At 57.2% G+C, this 17,863-nt stretch overlaps 3 protein-coding genes across 5 annotated transcripts; 1 reads left to right on the top strand and 2 right to left on the bottom strand.

The window, feature by feature from the left end:
- Positions 1 to 1,093: 1,093 nt before the first annotated feature.
- On the top strand, positions 1,094 to 11,709 carry MAN2C1 (mannosidase alpha class 2C member 1). Its single transcript, XM_057368736.1, has 26 exons — positions 1,094 to 1,230; positions 1,638 to 1,763; positions 2,284 to 2,407; positions 2,680 to 2,750; positions 2,888 to 3,065; positions 3,520 to 3,709; positions 4,075 to 4,181; positions 4,311 to 4,421; positions 4,650 to 4,742; positions 4,864 to 4,980; positions 5,426 to 5,521; positions 5,823 to 5,968; positions 6,413 to 6,536; positions 6,697 to 6,818; positions 7,336 to 7,421; positions 7,871 to 8,041; positions 8,327 to 8,409; positions 8,571 to 8,665; positions 8,788 to 8,892; positions 9,070 to 9,226; positions 9,535 to 9,678; positions 9,771 to 9,880; positions 10,445 to 10,524; positions 10,646 to 10,794; positions 10,967 to 11,070; positions 11,143 to 11,709. Exons 1-26 carry the CDS (start codon positions 1,139 to 1,141, stop codon positions 11,258 to 11,260), a joined length of 3,099 nt encoding a protein of 1,032 aa, XP_057224719.1. The 5' UTR covers positions 1,094 to 1,138; the 3' UTR covers positions 11,261 to 11,709.
- Positions 11,710 to 11,957: 248 nt separating this feature from the next.
- Positions 11,958 to 15,871, bottom strand: NEIL1 (nei like DNA glycosylase 1). Of its 2 annotated transcripts, XM_057368737.1 has the most exons (9): positions 15,057 to 15,574; positions 14,839 to 14,958; positions 14,599 to 14,677; positions 14,016 to 14,115; positions 13,749 to 13,873; positions 13,247 to 13,274; positions 12,826 to 12,899; positions 12,458 to 12,671; positions 11,958 to 12,292 (listed from the first exon to the last, which is right to left on the bottom strand). In XM_057368737.1, exons 1-9 carry the CDS (start codon positions 15,479 to 15,481, stop codon positions 12,273 to 12,275), a joined length of 1,185 nt encoding a protein of 394 aa, XP_057224720.1. In that variant the 5' UTR covers positions 15,482 to 15,574; the 3' UTR covers positions 11,958 to 12,272. The 2 variants fall into 2 exon arrangements, with proteins under 2 accessions (XP_057224720.1, XP_057224721.1); XM_057368738.1 differs by lacking the exons at positions 11,958 to 12,292; positions 13,247 to 13,274 and having other exon boundaries at positions 12,621 to 12,671; positions 15,057 to 15,871.
- On the bottom strand, positions 15,866 to 17,563 carry COMMD4 (COMM domain containing 4). Of its 2 annotated transcripts, none has more exons than XM_057368740.1 (8): positions 17,503 to 17,563; positions 17,353 to 17,424; positions 17,201 to 17,266; positions 16,920 to 16,959; positions 16,726 to 16,800; positions 16,354 to 16,434; positions 16,078 to 16,254; positions 15,866 to 15,946 (listed from the first exon to the last, which is right to left on the bottom strand). In XM_057368740.1, the coding sequence occupies exons 1-8, from the start codon at positions 17,503 to 17,505 to the stop codon at positions 15,906 to 15,908; spliced, it is 555 nt and encodes a 184-aa protein (XP_057224723.1). In that variant the 5' UTR covers positions 17,506 to 17,563; the 3' UTR covers positions 15,866 to 15,905. The 2 variants fall into 2 exon arrangements, with proteins under 2 accessions (XP_057224723.1, XP_057224722.1); XM_057368739.1 differs by having other exon boundaries at positions 16,681 to 16,800.
- Between the last annotated feature and the right edge of the window lie 300 nt (positions 17,564 to 17,863).

Genomic DNA, 17,863 nt, shown 5'->3' on the forward strand with positions numbered 1-17,863 from the left:
AGGTCGGTGCAAGGTTGCTTAGGCTGAAGGATGGTGATGAGGGGGGATCTGCCTTCTCCTCATATAGGGAGTGTTCAGGGTAGGAAAAGAATCTTATCCCAAACTTGACAGAGCAAGCACATCCCCTCCAAAAGCATCRGAGAGACAACTATGGTCACAAGGAGCTCTCAGCAGAAAGGAACAAGAAAGTTGTCTGTTCCCTCATGAAATCTCCCTAGGGGCTTCTGCGCAGGCACCWCCAAGCACTCATCASGGAAGAAGAGCATCATCTCATTTCTTCACCAGGGASAGCTCGTGACATCTCACCCACACGAGCAACTCCGAGACACGAGCTCCAACCCACCACGGGCCCAGCACCACCGAAACCCGGTACTCACATGGGCCCGAAGGACTCTCCCACTTGAGCCGGCCTGAATTCCTGCACAACAGCCTCCTCGTACGGGATGCGCCATGGAGGCCGGGAGCAGGAGAGCTGGGAGCAAGGACGGCGATACCCAGAAAGGCCCGCGGAGCATCTCGGGGACCGCCCCGATTCGCGGGGGCCGGGCGGGCTCTGGGGGTCCGGGGAGGGCTCTGAGGCTCCGGGCGGGTTCTGGGGCGCCGGGTGGACTCTCAGGCTCTGAGGCGCCGCGCGGACTATGGAGCTCTTGGACTCCGGTCGGACTCTGATGGCCGGGGAGGGATGTGGGGCTCTGAGGCTCCGGTCGGACTCTGAGGCTCTGGGCGGGCTCTGAGGCTCCGGTCGGACTCTGAGGCTCTGGGCGGGCTCTGAGGCTCTGAGGCGCCGGGCGTACTATGGAGCTCTTGGACTCCGGTCGGACCCTGAGGGCCGGGGCGGGCTCTCAGGCTCTGGGGCTCCGGTCGGACTCTGAGGCTCTGGGCGGGCTCTGAGGCTCTGGGCGGCTCTGAGGCTCCGGTCGGACTCTGAGGCTGCGGTCGGACTCTGAGGCTCTGGGCGGGCTCTGGGGCTCTGGGCGGGCTCTGAGGCTCCGGTCGGACTCTGAGGCTCTGGGCGGGCTCTGGGGCTCTGGGCGGGCTCTGGGGCTCTGGGCGGGCTCTGAGGCTCTGGGCGGGCTCTGGGGCCGGGGCCGCGCCTGCGCCTGGCGGGGCCGGGCGGGGAGACGGCAGTGCCACGGCCATGGCCGCGATCAAGCACCGGCGGACGGCTCTGGAGCGAGTGGAGAAGTTCATCTCCGACACCTACTTCACCGACTGCAACCTGCGGGGCAGGTGGGCGGCTGGGAGGGGACTCCCTGGCTTCGGCCGGGACAAGCTCCGTTGTGTCCCCTCAGGGTGGGGACGCTGCCGCGGGGCGCTGCCCGCCGTGGGTGCGGAGCCTGGGGGGCTCAATGGACACACGCTGAGGGGACAAATACACACACATACACACATACACAAACACCTTGATCGGCCTGGAGCGCTGCCTTGGGGCATCGCAGCACAGCCCCTCAGCCCTGCCCCCKGCCACCAGCCCCTTCAACAGGGCGCTTTATTACTCAGTGATCTGTTGATATTATTGGGGGTGTTCGGTGATGGCAGTGCCATTCAGCCATGCTATGCAAGCTCCCTGTCCCACCCCTGAGCTAGTCCATGCAGGACTGATACTATTAATGCGTCCTGGCTGTCTCTGACCACAGGCTTTTTGGGGATCGCTGTCCGGCAGCATCGCTCTCCTACTTCCAAACTCCGCAGCGCATCCCGTACGAGGAGGCTGTTGTGCAGGAATTCAGGCCGGCTCAAGTGGGAGAGTCCTTCGGGCCCACGTGAGTACCGGGTTTCGGTGGTGCTGTGCCCGTGGTGGGGATGGAGTTCATCTCTCAGTGTTATTTGCGTGTGTGACACCTCACAAACTCTTGCTGCTGAAGAAATGAGATGATGCTCTTYTTCCCTGATGAATGCTTGRAGGTGYCTGTGCAGAAGCCCCTAGGGAGATTTCATGTGGGAACAGACAASTTCCTTGCTCCTTTTTGCTGAGAGCTCCTTGTGACCATGGTTCTGTCCCTGATGCTTTTGGAGAGGAGATGTGTTTGTTTGTCAAGTTTGGGATAAGATTCTTGTCCCAGCCGTGGCCAGACAAGATGCCACTGACTCTTTTTCTGGGGTTCCAGAAGGGCACAGGTTAAATCAGGTGTGTGTATGGACAGGCAGCATCCTCGTGTGTGAATCCCATCAAACTCATGGGCTGTCCCCACTCTGCTTTTTCCACTGAGGCTGTGAGGAAATGTGCTTTCCCTCAGGAGAAGGTCACACAGTGGACTGAGGTTGCTGCTTGCTCTCTTCYAGATGGGAGACGTGCTGGTTTAAGGTGGAGCTGAGCATCCCCTCGGCATGGAAAGGGCAGGAAGTGCACTTTGTCTGGGAGAGYGACGGGGAGGGCATGGTGTGGCGAGATGCCCAGCCTGTGCAGGTAYGGAGACGTGGATCATGGGTGTGCCAGGTGCCCTGCTGTGTACAGAGTGATCTTTGGCACCTCTGCCATGTTCTGTGGTGGTGTGTGCAGGGTTCATGGTGCTGCTGAGGCAGCAGTTTCTGTTCCTGTTCTTGTGCCAACAATTATCCCACAGCATGTGGGACCAGCCCCTCTGTCCAGCTGGACTTTGGGGTATTATGTTTTGCCCATCAAGCTTGCTGTCGCAGTCCTCTGATGACACGTGCTGAATGTTCCATCTTCCTGTACAGGGATTGACTAAGGAAGGTGAGAAAACCAGCTACATCCTGACAAGAAGCCTGAAAGARTCAGAGCCCCACAGGTGGGTGGTCAGCTGAGACAGAGCCCCCCACCACCTTGGTGTTGTTGGAAGCCAAGAGGCCAAGGACACACATATCCTTGGTCTATGTCCTGGTGCTTGTGATCTGCTCCCTGAAGGTTTCCTCTTGATCCTCACAGCCTGACACTGTACGTGGAGCTGGCCTGCAATGGGCTCTTTGGAGCTGGCAAGGGCAGCATGATCGCCCCTCCGGAYCCAGACAGGAAGGTCACCCTGAGCAAGGCTGAGCTGGTCATCTTCAACAGAGATGTCTATGAGCTGCTGGTGGATCTGGAAATACTGCTGGACATGGCTAAGGTCTGGGAGCTCCTCTTCCCTTCTCCCACCCTTTCCTCAGCTTCATTGTATCTCTTCCTGCTGTTCCATGACCTTGGAGGAGGAAATGTTTGCTGCTTCTGCTTTAACACAGTTTACACTGTCTGGACTTGATGATTCTGGTGGGTCCCTTCCAACRCAKGATATTCTAGACTAAAAAAAAATTTAATAGACAAGCCACAGGTATTTCGTCATCCACTTTCTGCTYCAAAGCAGGATGTTTTAACCAGGGTCCCATGGGATGGGCATATGTGGAACCTGGATTTGGAAGGTGTGTGAAAAAAGGCATRAGGTTGTTTTTGTGAAGCAGACATGGTGTTAACCTGTCACCACTGGCTGAGACACATGTTGAAAGGAGGCAGCAGATTCCCCAATGCAGGTGACATCTGATCTGATACAGTGGCCACAGTCAAACTTTTATCCCTCCCAACCCCAGCTCCTCGGGGAGGAGAACCAGAGGAGTTTCCAGGCCCTGTACACTGCCAACCAGATGGTCAATGTGTGTGACGTTACGGACCCCTCCACCTTCCCCGCTGCACGTGACCTGGCTGCAGCCATCTTCAGCCAGAGGAACGGCGAGAGCCAGCACACCATCCATGCCGTGGGGCACTGCCACATTGACTCTGGTGAGAGCAGCACAGTGCTCCCTCTCCTCTCACCTGGAGGCCAGGGTGTGCTGCCCAAAGGGASAGCAGGCTGCCCTTGGGCTCCAGGCACAGGGTGCCATGCCTTGAGAGGACAGAATGGAATCTCTGTGCTGCCATACAGCTGGTTTGTCACTGAGGCAATGTGGGAACACGGGTCTGGCTGGCTGTGCCCTTTGGAGCACTGATGAGGCTGGGCATGAGGGATGAATTACAGCCTGCTGTCTTCCACCTGTTGGGCTGCACCCTTTGATTTCCCATCCCAGGAGGGGGTTCAGAGGGGTTCCAGCTCCATGAGGAGCTTGTGTTAGCTAATAACCATGGTGGGGCCATGCCTGTCCCCGCAGCCTGGCTGTGGCCATACGAGGAGACCATCCGTAAGTGYGCTCGAAGCTGGGTCACCGTGGTACATCTGATGGAGCACAATCCAGAGCTCACCTTCGCCTGTTCCCAGGTGGGTGATYTCACTCTGGACACCTCTCCTCTGCTTGTGGTGAAAAGAGATGGGGGAATGACCAGAAATGTTGCAGAGAGGAGGGATGGGGTGTGGGGGGAGCTGGGGCTGATCCCTATGCTCTKGCAGGCGCAGCAGTTCGAGTGGGTGCGGAGCTGGTATCCTGGGCTCTACTCACGGATTCAGGACTTCGTGGCCAAGGGACAGTTCATTCCTGTTGGAGGCACCTGGGTGGAAATGGTGAGTTGTGTGAGGAGCCTGGCTTGCCACACCTTTCTTGTGCCATCCTCTGGAACTGGGCYTGAGAAAGGAGCTATGGACTCCCTAGTGTGCTCCTCCTTTTTCCCTCTGCTGAGCCCTGTTCAGGTTCTCCCTACAAGCTGCCAGGTCACCTGGGTGGGAATAGGAGTCTTACAAKATTTCTCCTTCCCTGGCTTTCCTCACTGACTCCTTGTGCCTTCCCCCCAGGAYGGAAACCTGCCCAGTGGGGAGTCCATGGTGCGGCAGTTCCTCCAGGGACAGCGGTTCTTCCAGGAGCAGTTTGGCCGGATCTGCTCGGAGGTACTTATTCTTTTCCATCACACCTTCCTTGCCCACCATCTCCTTCCACCTTTGCTCTGTGTGACATTRGCCTGACTCCTGTGTGTCYCCCTCCCTCTGCTCCTGTCACCTGYGCTCRCAGTTCTGGCTGCCAGACACRTTTGGATACTCAGCCCAGCTGCCCCAGCTGATGCGTGGCTGTGGGATCCGGCGCTTCCTCACGCAGAAGCTCAGCTGGAACCTGGTGAACTCCTTCCCGGTGAGCTGGGCTTACCTTCTTCCCAGGGGATGGGCATGTGGGTGGCTGGAGTCTTCTGTTGGTTCCACAGTCCTTCCGTTCAGCCAATACAGGCTCTGCTTCCTGAAGCCACCAGATTTTGATGGTAGAGATGTCCTGTGAGGCTTCAGGGGAGAGGAAGGACAGGGGCCCAGCTTCTGGGGAGAGGAAGGACAGGGGCCCAGCTGGGCCCCTCACCTAGATATTCCTTCTGCTTCCAGACGGGAAGCTGTAACTTGCATATCCAAGAAACTGCAAATCCAGCCCCTGTCCTTGTGGCATTCCTTGTCCTTGTCCTCTCCTTGAACTGATCCATTAAGGCATCCTGAACATCCCTGGAGAGGAAGTGAAGGCCCAGCTTGAATCCTGAAGAGGCTCTGAAATGCCTGTCCCTTGCACACCACATTTTGCTTTCTCTCCCCTCCAGCATCACACCTTTTTCTGGGAAGGCATTGACGGTTCCCAAGTCCTGACCCATTTCCCTCCTGGTGATTCCTACGGGATGCACGGACGGGTGGAGGAGGTGAGTGAGGTTGCCAGACCTGCACATGGAGGGCAGTACCAGCTCCTTGAGGTCATATCTGAGGCTCCTGGGAGAGGGCACTGCCTGGGAAGGGCCCAGGATATCTGGCAGCATTGTTGGACAAAGGCTGTTGGGGTGCCTTGACTCCAAGATGTGCCCGTGCCTGATTTAGGCACTTTGGGCTGGGGAAGAGGTGCAAGACTGGGCTTTGGACCCTAAAGACTGACTTGGTTTTCTTGTATGGAGCTGTGGGAGCTGGGGCTGGGTGCCAGGGTACTGCAGCTGCCCAAAATTTCTCCAGATGCTGAAAACAGTGAAGAACAACAAGGACAAAGGCCGGGTGAACCACAGCGCGTTCCTCTTCGGTTTTGGAGATGGAGGAGGGGGACCCACGCAGAATATGCTGGATAGGATGAAGAGAATGAGTGACACAGATGGGCTGCCAAGGTGAGAGCAGAGTTCCCCTCCTTTCTCCTGGCAGGGGCTTTGAGCCAGGCCTGGCCTTCAGCAGTGTCAAAAGAAAGTGAGAAGGGCAGGGAGATGGGCAAGCAGAGGGCTGGGAAGGATTTTCATGGGGATGGYGTCTCTCCATCATCAAGAGCTGTAAGAACAGATCCACAGAGCACCCATGGACATGCTTGTGGCACCTCATAGAGCCATGGGCTGAATGGTCAGCACAGCAACTGTACCTGGCAGTCAGCCCCTGCCTGGGGAATGTCCACAGGAGAGTGACAGGGGTCACAGGGGAGAAGAAGAGGGGTAAGAGAGGGGTGAGGGGAATACCGTGTGTGGTTGTGTTGCAGTTTGAGGCCTGTCACTTTTCCAGATGCACCATTAGCCATGTCACAGGCTTCTCCCCAGCTCATCACTGTCTSTGTGTCTGTCCCACAGGGTGCAGGCTTCCACTCCTGACCAGCTCTTTTCTGTCTTGGAGAAGGAGTCATCCCAGCTGTGCACCTGGGTGGGAGAGCTCTTCCTYGAGCTGCACAATGGCACCTACACCACCCAGGCCCAGGTGAGGGTCCYGTCCCCAGGCAAGGGGCTGTGCAAACTCATGACACCTGCAAGCAAATGACCCTCCTKCCCTGGAGCTGGGATTCTGCTGCTGGTGTGAGAGATCCACTCCCAGCTACCCATTTCCTGAGCATCTTCCTCCTGTCCTTGACTGGCACCAGATAAAGAAGGGGAACCGGGAGTGTGAGCGGATTCTCCATGACGTGGAAGTGCTCAGCACCCTGGCTGTGGCTCAGGACCCTGTGTTCCAGTACCCTGCCAGCCAGCTCCAGCGGCTCTGGAGGTGAGGGAGTGTAGGAGCACCTCCCCCAGGAGGTACTAGGGGAGGGTTCAGTATGTATTTACACAACCCCTACCTTAAAGTGATCAGGAGTCCACCTGGAAAGAATTTTCTGCTTTGCTTGATTCTCCTGTCCACAGATAATTCCAAACCCTCCCTGCTCTGCTGTTCGGAAGTTTCATTTCCGCCCTAAGCTTTTTCCTCCCCGGTTTTAACTTGTTTAAACTTGTGCAACAATGTATCTGGTAGCCCTGAGGGATAAAAACAAACAGCTCTTACTGCCCACGGTTGTGGTTTACGAAGATGACAGTTGACAAGCCTTAACGTAAAGGAATTTAAAGGATGCTGTGGAAAAAATCCTTTTCTCTCAAGTGTTGGGTAATGGGGACAATAAGGAACAGTCATTAAGTTTGTCTGTCTTGCAAACAGGGCTCTTGTTTGAGAGAAGAGTTTGTTCTAAGCCAGCACAAATCTGATGCTCTCCACCACTTCCTTCCCTGATTTCTGCTCCCTGTTTTAGGTTATTGCTGCTCAACCAGTTCCATGATGTCCTGCCAGGCAGCTGTATCCAGCTCGTGGTTGAGGATGCCCTGCGRTACTACAAAGGTGAGCAGGGAGTTGGGCTAGGAGGACACTCACCTCTGGAAACACACTGGGTCCTGCCTGGTGGGGCTGCAGAGGTTCCAACCCTAAATAGTCTAAAGTGGTTTAAAATCAGCAGGGGAGCCACGGGAGTGAGAACCATCCCCATTTATTGGCTTTTCTGCTTGCTGCTGGCATGCTGGGATAGACTCCCACCAACGTTTGCTTCTGCCTGCAAATGGGGGCTTGCAGGAGCCTCGTTAACCAGAATTTCCCAGCTGAGCTGGCACAGCTCATTGTAATCTTGTAATAACAAAGTTCAGAATAATTATACACTCGAATTACTTACTAATAGATAATAATAATTAATGATAATTAGCAATTGTAGCTTGGAAGGAGATAAAGTGTGTGTACATTGCATGGGGAGTGCCAGAAGCTCTCTCACATCCAACTCAGGCCCTTTTGTTGCCCAGAGATCCACAGGGATGGTGCTCARCTGCAGGAGGAAGCTGTGCAATCCCTGTGCAGGGACCTGCTGCAGCCCAAGGCACAGAACACCCAGAGCACCCTCGTGTTGAACACTCTGCCTTGGGAACGCACCGAGGTGATCTCCAGGCCTGGGCCAGATGGAGCAGAGACTTTGGGTATGTCTGACCTGGGGGTAACTCTTGTATCAGAATTCCTTATGGGGGCAGGGATAGCTAACAGGGAAATACTCTGCTTCTCCCTGCCCYGGGGAGGGTTTTATTGGCTGTTCAAATTGTTCTTTGGACAACTCGAAAGGGGATTAAGTCCCCTGAAGTATGGATGAAGAGGAGGGTATGGAGAGGAGGGGGCAGATTTGACATGAGAGCAGCAGGGCAGCACAGTACTATGACTTAGGGTTCAGCCTGGGGGRAATGTTGGAACAGAACCTCTTTGCTTTCCAGCTCTGGTGACAGTCCCCAGCATGGGCTATGCTCTAGTGCAGGAGCCACTGGTGCCTCCTCACCCTGTGACAGTGAGGAAACAGGTAAGCACAAGGTGTTTTCTTCAGATCTGTGTTGCCTGTGTCAAAGGTTGTTTCAGGGAGAAATCCAAGGAACCCAGCATTCAGCAAATCCACATACTAATTTTGCAACTGAAGCAGTCAGCTCCCACAGGTTTGACCCCTGTTTCTGGCCTTTTCCCCAGGAGGATGGCTCTGTTACCATGGAGAATGGGGTAATTGCTGTCTGCCTGGACACGATGGGGCACCTGACCTCGCTCCARCTGCTGGACTCCAGGAGGTCTGTGTCACCCAGTTCCTGGCCCTGGGCTCCTCCAACCTCTCCCAGGGCTTCTCACTGTACATCTTTCTCTACTGCYAGTCCTTCTGATGCTACTGTTCCTCTGTTCCACTTTCTTTCAGAGAGTCAGTCCCAGATGRCTGCTATGCCAACCAGTTTGCACTCTTTGATGATGTTCCCCTCTACTGGGATGCCTGGGATGTGATGGATTATCACTTGCAAACCAGGTAGAGGAGCAGTGCATGCAGCACTTGGATTTTGGCTTTGCCCTGAAATTCTTACCTCCCTGTCAGTCCTAGCTGTCAAAGGGCATTCACTCCAGAGCAATGAGTGCCTGCTGCATGGGTGGCTGGATTGGGATTTGGAAATCTGGAGATTATCTCTGCCTTCATTCCTTTCTCTAGGAAGCCAGTGACAACGCTGCTGAAGCCTCTGGAAGTCACCCAGGCTGGGGGCCTGCGGGGAAGTGTGAGGTTCTCCCTGCAGGTTGGGAAAAGCAGCACCTTAACCCAGGAGATCATCCTGGATGCCATGTGCCCGTACCTGCGCTTCCAGACACAGGTTTGGCCCGTGGCTGCTGTGTGATACCRACATTTCTACTCAGCTGGGAACTGGGGAGCTGAACCTTGTGCCTGAATTATATCCTCCCTCCCTGTTTTCTTCCCTGGAGTCCCCTGCTGCCTSTCCTCCTCTGCAGACAGCAGCCCAAGGGACAAGGGTGGAAGAGGGACCCACAATTCATCCATGTTGAGGCTCTGCTGTGTTTYTGTTGTGGCTGCCATGGACTGGCYGCTGCACACCAGGACAGGAGARGTGCAGTCTGTGCCCATCAATCCCYTGTGGTGACGTGCTTCTGCTCCCACATTTAGGTGGAGTGGAAGGAGGCTCACAAGTTCCTGAAGGTGGAGTTCCCTGTGCAGGTCCGGAGCACCAACGCCACCTACGAGATCCAGTTCGGACACCTGCAGCGGCCAACGCACTGGAACAYGTCCTGGGACTGGGCTCGGTTCGAGGTGAGAGGGGAGTGCTCTGCTCCCAGGCCAAGCTGCTCCCACTCCAGGCAGTAGCTCTGTGTGCTGAACACATCCCTTGGTATCTGCTGTAGGTGTGGGCTCACAAGTGGCTGGATCTCTCCGAGCATGGCTTTGGGGTAGCTCTGCTGAACGACTGCAAATAYGGGGCATCGGCCCACAGGAACATCCTCAGCCTCTCCCTGTGAGTTAGGGGTGGGTGACGGGAGAGCTGCTGTGGCTACTCTGAGGTGTCTCTTGAAAGTCTAAGCCACCTGGTCCTAAAAGACTTTAGTTAACAAGGAAATAATCTGGTGGGTGGTGCTGTGCCGAGAATTTGGCCAACTTAAATTATCTTAATCAATTAGAACTAATTCCTGTAACCTGTACTCATAGATAATTCAGGAGAGATCAGATTCATATTTGTACCCGGTAGCTTTTCTGTTGCTAACCAAAACATACCCCAGGAAGGGACGCTTAAGGGGAGGAAAGGAACAGGAGTTAATGTTACAGATGCATACAAAGCTAAAAGCAACTGTGAATTTCAGTTTGACTCCATCAGTCACAATTTTCACAGGAAGACACCCGTTTTTTAGAATTCTGGGACTGTCCTGTGTCTGTTTGCTGTTGTGTGTTTGCTTTCACCTCAGGGCCCAGCCTTGAGGTAGCAAGGGAAGCAGTGGTCTTGTCACAAGAGTGCTCTGACTCTGCWCTGTGTGACAGTGGGTGCTGCCAAGACACCGGTCTCACTCACCTCATGTTGCCTTAGGCTGAGAGCCCCCAAGTCYCCCGATTCCACAGCAGACATCGGGCACCATCAGTTCACCTACGCYGTGATGCCTCACCAGGGTGAGTGACAGGCAGAGCTGGSCCCCATGGKGACAYRCAGWGTGGGAGAAGCTCCAGTGAGCATGRGGTGAGCGTGTYTCTGTGCACAGGCAGCAGCTGGCTAGCGGTTCTTGTGCTGCAGGTTCCTTCCAGGAGGCCGGTGTGATTCAGCGAGCCTACAACTTAAATTTCCCACTCCACATGGTCCCAGCAGCCAGCTGTGCCCAGTGCCCAGCCTGGAGTGCCTTTTCTGTCAGCTCACCTGCCATCGTGCTGGAGACTGTCAAGCAGGCAGGTGCTGGGGCAGAGGAGGGGAGGGCAGAGGGGTTCCGGTGCTGTTGTTGAGCAAGGCTTGCTTTTTCACCCGCACCAAGTGGTGGTCAGGCTCAGCTGAGCACAACTGCTGTTAGAGAGGCTGTGCCTGTCTCATTTGCATGAACTCTTCCTGGACTGTCCCCCAAAGGCTGAGGACAGAGCTGAGGCTGTGGTGGTTCGGCTCTACGARGCCCATGGCAGCACAGTCACCGCCTGGCTCCAGACCTCTCTCCCTGTCAAGGAGGCGATGCTGTAAGTCCACGCCAGAGGGCTGGGGGTGTGGGGATGGAGATGAGTCCCTTCAGCCTCATGTTTTCTCCCCAGCTGTGACCTCCTGGAGCGTCCAGTTGCACAGGGCCACCTGCCGCTGGAGCAGCAGGGCCTGAGGCTTTCCTTCACACCTTTCCGKGTGCTCTCCGTCCTCCTGGTCCTGAGCCGCTGACACCAAACATCACCCCTGCTGCTGCTGAAGCAACCTGGACCAACGCTGTCAGCTTAAATCGCAGACTGAGATGTCCCCGACCCCAAGAGTTGTGCAAGGCAGCAGTTTCAGGGAAGGGCAGTGTCCCCATGTTCTTCACCCAAATGTCAGACCCCACTCCTCAGGGAAGGGTGACAGCTGCTCACTGCCCATCCAGATCTTGAGTGAGTTCTGAGCTCACTAAAGTTTGGATAAAGGTGCWGACAGGCTGGTGGCACTGGATGGGCTCTGCTTCAGCCCCAGGGCTCTGGGGAGCAGCAGCTTCCACAGCGACTCCTGTGTCTCAGCCTTCATCTTCTAGCAGTGAGTGTAAAAACACACTCCACTCCTTCCCTTCTCCCTCTCCCTGCCCCWTGCTCTGCCCTTGCAGAAGAGGAAACACAAAAAATCAAGAGAATTACATAAAAACAAGCTCCAGCATGTTTTCTTATTTCTAGGTAACTGCATTGACCTGCCTCCTCCCCGGGGCTTTGYTGTAGTTGCTTTTTTAGTGTCCACCTAAGCATGATCTCACTCCTGGGACTGGGGAGGCAGAGCTTCTCTCTTTTTTTGGGGGCATGAGGTGGAGGGGAAACCTGCTCCAGCCCCTGTGGGGAAGAGGCTGGGCACAGAGGAGTTTATCCTTAGCACGAAAAGGCATGCACGGTGATTTCTACACAAAATACTTTATTAGTCAGCTAAAAACAGTGATTGGATCAGCAGCCAGAAAGAGGCAGAGGGAAGAGTCAGAGTCCAGCACAACGTGTGGCCCTGACCCCTTTTCCCCTCAAATGCCTGTGGACTTTGCAGTAAAAAGCCCCATCACCAAGCTCAGCTTCTCTCTCCCACACTGGCAGGATGCAACAGTGGCAGTGTGAGCACAGGCACAGAGCAGCTCCACTTGCCCTCGCACAAACCCGGGGCTGTGACCAGGCTCCCCCTGAGCTCCTCTTGGCCCCTTAAATGCCCCTCACGAGGTGGCAGAGCGTGACACTCACAGGGCAGGGGCTGTGCCTGGAGAAGGGAGAGGGAAATGAGGAGTCAGAAGGCAAAGGGGTATCTGGCTGTGCCCCATGGKCTCCTGTCCTGCCTTTTGGCACCCCTCAGCCCCCTTGCCACAAGGGAGCTCTCCCACAGCCCTCACCTGTGCAYCAAAGCCACAGGGGCTGCCAGCCTCACCTTGGCCCCTGCGGGCAGATGTCCGGCGGCTTCTTCTGAYGCCTGGTGGCACCTCAGGCTCAGGCAAGGCTGGAGCAGCAGCTGCTTTCCTCCTCCCACGAGCACGTCCCTTCCTTGGCCCGTCAGCTTCCTCTTCCTTCTTTTCCTCCCCCTCCTCTGACTTTGGGGGGTTCGCTGCAGCCCTGTGGCGCCGTTTCACGGGACGTGAGGTGACCTGGGTGGGCATCAGAGCCAGAGCTTAGCAGCAGAAGTGTCTTTGGAGCACCAAGATGAGAAACTCCATATAGGATCACCACCATGAATCCAGGAGCAGCCTGAGCAAGGCATGGGGGAACAGGATATCCAGACACAGCCACAAAGCTGCTCACCTTGGGGGCCAGCGCCTCGGGGTCTGCCTTCAGCTGAGGGCTCTTCTTGCGGGGCGTCTTGCGAGGTCTCTGCCCTGCATGAGAGGATGTGCCCAGGTCAGATGGGGTGAGGAGGGGATGAGGCACTGCCTGCACCCCAAGGGACAAGCCACAGCACGGTGACCTGGCAGGGTTGCTGTCCTGGGTGATGAAAAGCCATCCAACAGCTGCACCCAGGCAGGTTTGGGTACTGGTAGGAAGCCTTGGGGACAAATGGGTTCTGTCCCTTGGTGCCAATGACTGTCACAGGCCTGTCAGCACCCAGAGAGAATGGCTCTGCCCCTGCCTGTGCCCTTGTGCTGCACAGTAAGAACAGGGTTTCCCAATCCCCATCCCTCCCGGAGCAAGAGTGGGTCCCACAGGAAGGGGAGAGGACACTCACCTTTGGGAGCCATGGGGCCAGGCTCTCCCTGTAAGGAAGGGACAGAGCAGTGACTGGGGTGTGGTCACTCTGCAGGCAGCAGCAACAGAATCCCTGCCCCTTCTCCATCCTACAGCCATCGCTGTGGTAGGGAAACAGCCACATTTCCCTGGGAAGCCAGGGGAGTCGGGCTTGCTCTGCCTGCCCTGTGCCTTGGGGACTCTGCTGTCAATCCCTGTACCTGCAGGGCCCACACACAGGGCACAGGAGTGAAGAAGAGGGCAGCCAGACCACCCGAGCCCCCCATTCCCTCCATCTGCTCCAGACTGCTCACCATCCCTTAGCTGGCTGCCCACCATCCCTTAGCAGGTCCTTGTCACCTCCATGGCCAGCAGTTTGATGAAGAGGAAGTCCCCCAGCCCCACAATGTAACACAAGTCCCAGAAAGCAGGAAACAGACTGCTGTCCCCTTGGAGGAGTTTTGGGGGCCCCCCAGCTCCGGACAGCAGCCCCAGGCTCCTACCTGGAACCATATGGTCCTGCCATTGCGGTCACGCAGGGAGCTCATGCCAGGCACCAGGTAACACCGCAGCCAGTCCTTGAAGGCAGCATAGTTATCCGAGTCCTCGGGGTCCAAGAGCTGCTTGTCTGGGAGGGAAGACAGGGAAAAGACAGAGCACAAGTCATGAATCCCATGTCAGGGTGCCCTCCCAAACCTCCTGATGCTGAGCATGCAGAGTCCCGGCCTGTCTACCAGAAGCGTCCCCCAGCTATCTGTCCTGTCCCTCACCTGCCGTGATGACCTCCATGGGCACACTGTGGCACAACTCCAGGAGATCCGGATTCTCCTGCATCAGCTTCACCTTCTTGCTCAGTGTCAGGGAAGGATCCTGCAGAGACAGAGAAGGGAGAGAAGTCACTTGCCAGCTACCTCTGCCTCCTCGGGTTCTCTCCTCCCATCTTCTTCCCCATCTCTTGCCCTCCAGAGGATGAGCTGCCACTCCCTCCACACGTGACAGCCCTGAGCTCAGTGGACTTCCAGCTTAACTACAAAGACATGAAAGAGGGCTAAGACACACAAACACCAGCAGCAGGCCCTGTAGGTTTTTTCAGTCTTCTTTAAAATAGCCTCTCCCCTGAGACCACAAGATCAGCCTTGGGCTTTATTGCAGCCTTCCCCTTGGAGATTTTAAGGTGTTTGTTTCCCTCACCTCTGGCTCTTCAYCCACCCCAAAAGCACTTGTAGACTTTCTTGGGGCAGAAGACTGGCAGAGCTCATCATGCAGGGCCATGGGCAACCAAATCCCTGCTTATAGCAACTGCCTGGAAATGTGCTGCTRTCTGAGCCTGTGAAAGCACCTGGTATTCCCCACCTTCTTCCTCCTCTCCTGCTCCTGCTCTTTCAGGGCCTCCAGCACGGTCCGAGCTTTTTCAAAGGGAGGGATCTTCAACCTGAGAGAGTTACACACAAGCCTGAACCCTCGGTTCTGGCACTTCCAGTGTCGATCRGGTGAGGAGGCACAGCTGGCTTAGCCAAGGAACTGTCCAGCTCCAGCAAATTCTTAAGAGACTAAACCTCCATGGCAGGTCAGTGGGTGCTCAACCCACCTTACCTGTACAAGATCTCAGCACGCAGGTAATTCCCAATTCCATTGAAATACTTCTGGTTTAAGAGAACCTCACAGATGGGCTTGTCAAAAACCCTGTCATCCAGGTTCTTCAGCACATTCTCCCTGCAAGAGAGCACGGGGCACCAAGAAGAGTCACCTGGGCATGTCCGTGCAGGAAAAGCAGCCAAAACCAAGCAAGGGGCATTCCTCAGGACGCTCACCTGAAGGCCTGGTACTCAGAGACCACGCAGGGCCCGCGTTCCGGCTGCCAGGCGTCCCCCAGGCGCCAGGACCCGAAGCGCCGGGGGTCCACGAAGCAGAGGGCGCGGGGCGGGCTCTCACGGGTGAGGAAGCGAAGGTGGGCATGGCGGGGCAGCTCGGCGGCGGGGCTCAGGCGGAACGATCCCGACATGCCGAAGCGGAACACGAGGTCCTGCGGAGGGGCGGCAGCGGGGTCCAGCGCGCTCAGCGTCAGCCGCAGCTCCTTGCCCCGGGCTAGGGCCGAGATGCGGTAGGCCTCGCTGCGGAAGGGCACCTCCGGGCCGCGGCCCACGGCCGAGCGTTCCACGCCGCCCGTGAACAGCAGCCCTCCGCACACGCCGTTGATGAAGCGCCCGGCCAGGTGCAGCTCCGGGCACTCGGGCATGGCCGCGACTGCCCCGCACAGCCCGGACCCGCTGCCGCCTGCAGGCACGGCCCGCCCCCATTGGCTGCGCGGCGAGCGGTGCGCGCTCCCATTGGCTGCGCGACGGGCCGTGCGCGCTCCCATTGGCTGCGCGGCGGGCGGTGCGCGCTCCCATTGGCTGCGCGGGAGGCGGTGCGCGCTCCCATTGGCTGCGCGGTGATGCCGGAAGTGGTCCTGACGAAGCGGGCCCGCCGAGGGGAGACGCCGCACAAAGCGGGGACACAGCAGCACACAGCTCAGCTTTGTCACCGCGACTTTATTGGAGCTGCCCCAAGACCTCGCGAAACCGGGAGGGCAGGGAAACGTCCTCCTCCCCAGCCAGGAGCACCAGTCTGGSCMCCCAACTCAGTGTCSGTGYCTCCCGCCATGGYCCTTTTCCGGCTCCTCAGAGAAGAGTGTTCATCAGGGTCTGRGCCTGCTTCAGCTCTGCAGAGAGAGGATGGAGAGGTGGAGGAGCTGCTGGGACTGCAGCATCCCTCCCAGCATCACCTTCCCAGCATCTTAGCCTGCAGAATCCCCCAAGGAAGTCCCGGCTGCCACCCCTCCTGGAGCCTCACCTGCCAGCAGCACCCGAAACTTGTTGGCCGAAAGAGTCACGGGGACAGCTGTCATCTTCTCACACTCTCTGTCCCGCACGTTGAAGGTCAGGTGCACCAGGGGCTCGTTGACCTCCTGCAGCTCGCTGGAGCTGAGGGTGTAATCCACACGCCAGCACACAGAGCCCAGCTGGCTCACTGGGGTGGGGAGCACGACAATGTCACCACCCCGGGTACTCCGGCAGGGTGACTGACACTGACCCCCAAAATCTTATTAAGACCCAACACGCCACTCACATCGCAGGCTGCAGGCCCTGAGCCTGTCCTGGAGGGAGCTCTGCTTGTCCTCGTAGGAACGGCACAACCCGCTGGCATGCTCTGCTCGTGACAAAAGAAGAAGCCCTCTGCTCACAGCAGACCTGCAGCTGGCATAACCCCCAAAGCACCTGAGGAGCCCCCAGGGATTGGTGGCACAGGAGGGAGGTGATGGAGGACACCATCAGCCAGCCTGCCCTGCACTGCCTTCACGCCCTGCATCTGGGTGTGAAGAAGGCAAGGCTGGGAACTGTCAGGCACATCCCCACCAGGTCTGGCTCACAGTGCCACCCCGAGGGTTTCCCCTACCTTTGGGCAGCCCCAGCTGCTGCAGCTCACTTGACAGAGACTCACTGTCTACATTGTGCTTGGCTGCACTGGAGAGGATGAAGCTGAGGACAGCGATGGTCGCCTTCACATCCCCTGACTCTGCAGAGGAGATGGAGGGTGAGCTCTGTCACCTTGGGAGGGGGATCCCCAGATGGATGTCTGCCCATCCCTAGAGCATGGCTCCATCGGGAGATCCTGGCAAGGACAGCAGTGCTCACCTAACTTTGCATCTGAGGTCAGCTTCAGGATCTTGTCATACTGTGGGAGAGCAGAGTGTTGTGGTAAACACCAAATAAYATGCTCACTACCGGTGCTAACACTAATAACTATTACCTTAATACTAGCAACAYTTACTATGCATATTATTACTACTAGTAGTGGCTGGTAGCATTCTTAAAGCTGAAGGCTTGCACGAAGGACACGAGATTAATTAACATCGCTGATTATGCCATTGTAGGATTGAAACACTTGGTCTCCACTGYGGTAGCTCCTCACTTACCTCGATGGCCTCCCCCAGCAGGTCCCGTAGCACCTGGGCGCAGATCAGCTTCAGCTTCACCGAGGACTGCGGGGGAGAAGAAGGGTGAGCAGCGGGCCTGGAGCGGGCGGGGGGCGGGCAGGGGGACGCGGGAGGGGACACGGGCACTCAACTATTTTGGCCAGGGTGCTGATCTCGGCCAGCACCCAGTCAGGGCAGTCCAAGTCCCCGCAGAAACGGAACCGCTGCGGGGGAAGAGGTGGTCAGAGCCCGCCGCGGGCTCCGCACGCCATCCCCATTCCCCGCCACCGACCCCTCCCCACCATATCGCCGCCGCTCCCCGATCCACGGTGCCACCGCCTTTGAGACCCGGAACCACTCCCGGCCGGGCTGCCGCTCCGCCCCTCCCCGCCCCTGCCCCTAGTGCCGATGGGGCGCTCCGGGACGGGCTCTGCGGGGGACTTTTGGCCGGGACCCGGACCCGAGAGAGGGTCGGGGAGGGACGCGGGGCTCTCGGGCCCTTCGAGCGCCCCTGTTCCCGCCCTACAGAACGCCCCCCTTTCCGCAGGGCCGCAGCCTCACCACAGGCTCCGAGCCCGCCAATCCCGGCCCGCCTTTCTCCGCTCTGACCAATCACAGCCGCCCTTTCAATCCGGGCCGGTCTCACCAAACTCAGCCGCTCAG

Source organism: Malurus melanocephalus, unplaced genomic scaffold (assembly GCF_030028575.1).
Source record: "Malurus melanocephalus ecotype Western Australia unplaced genomic scaffold, MMel_1.1 scaffold_96, whole genome shotgun sequence".
Classification (NCBI taxonomy): Eukaryota; Metazoa; Chordata; class Aves; order Passeriformes; family Maluridae; genus Malurus; species Malurus melanocephalus.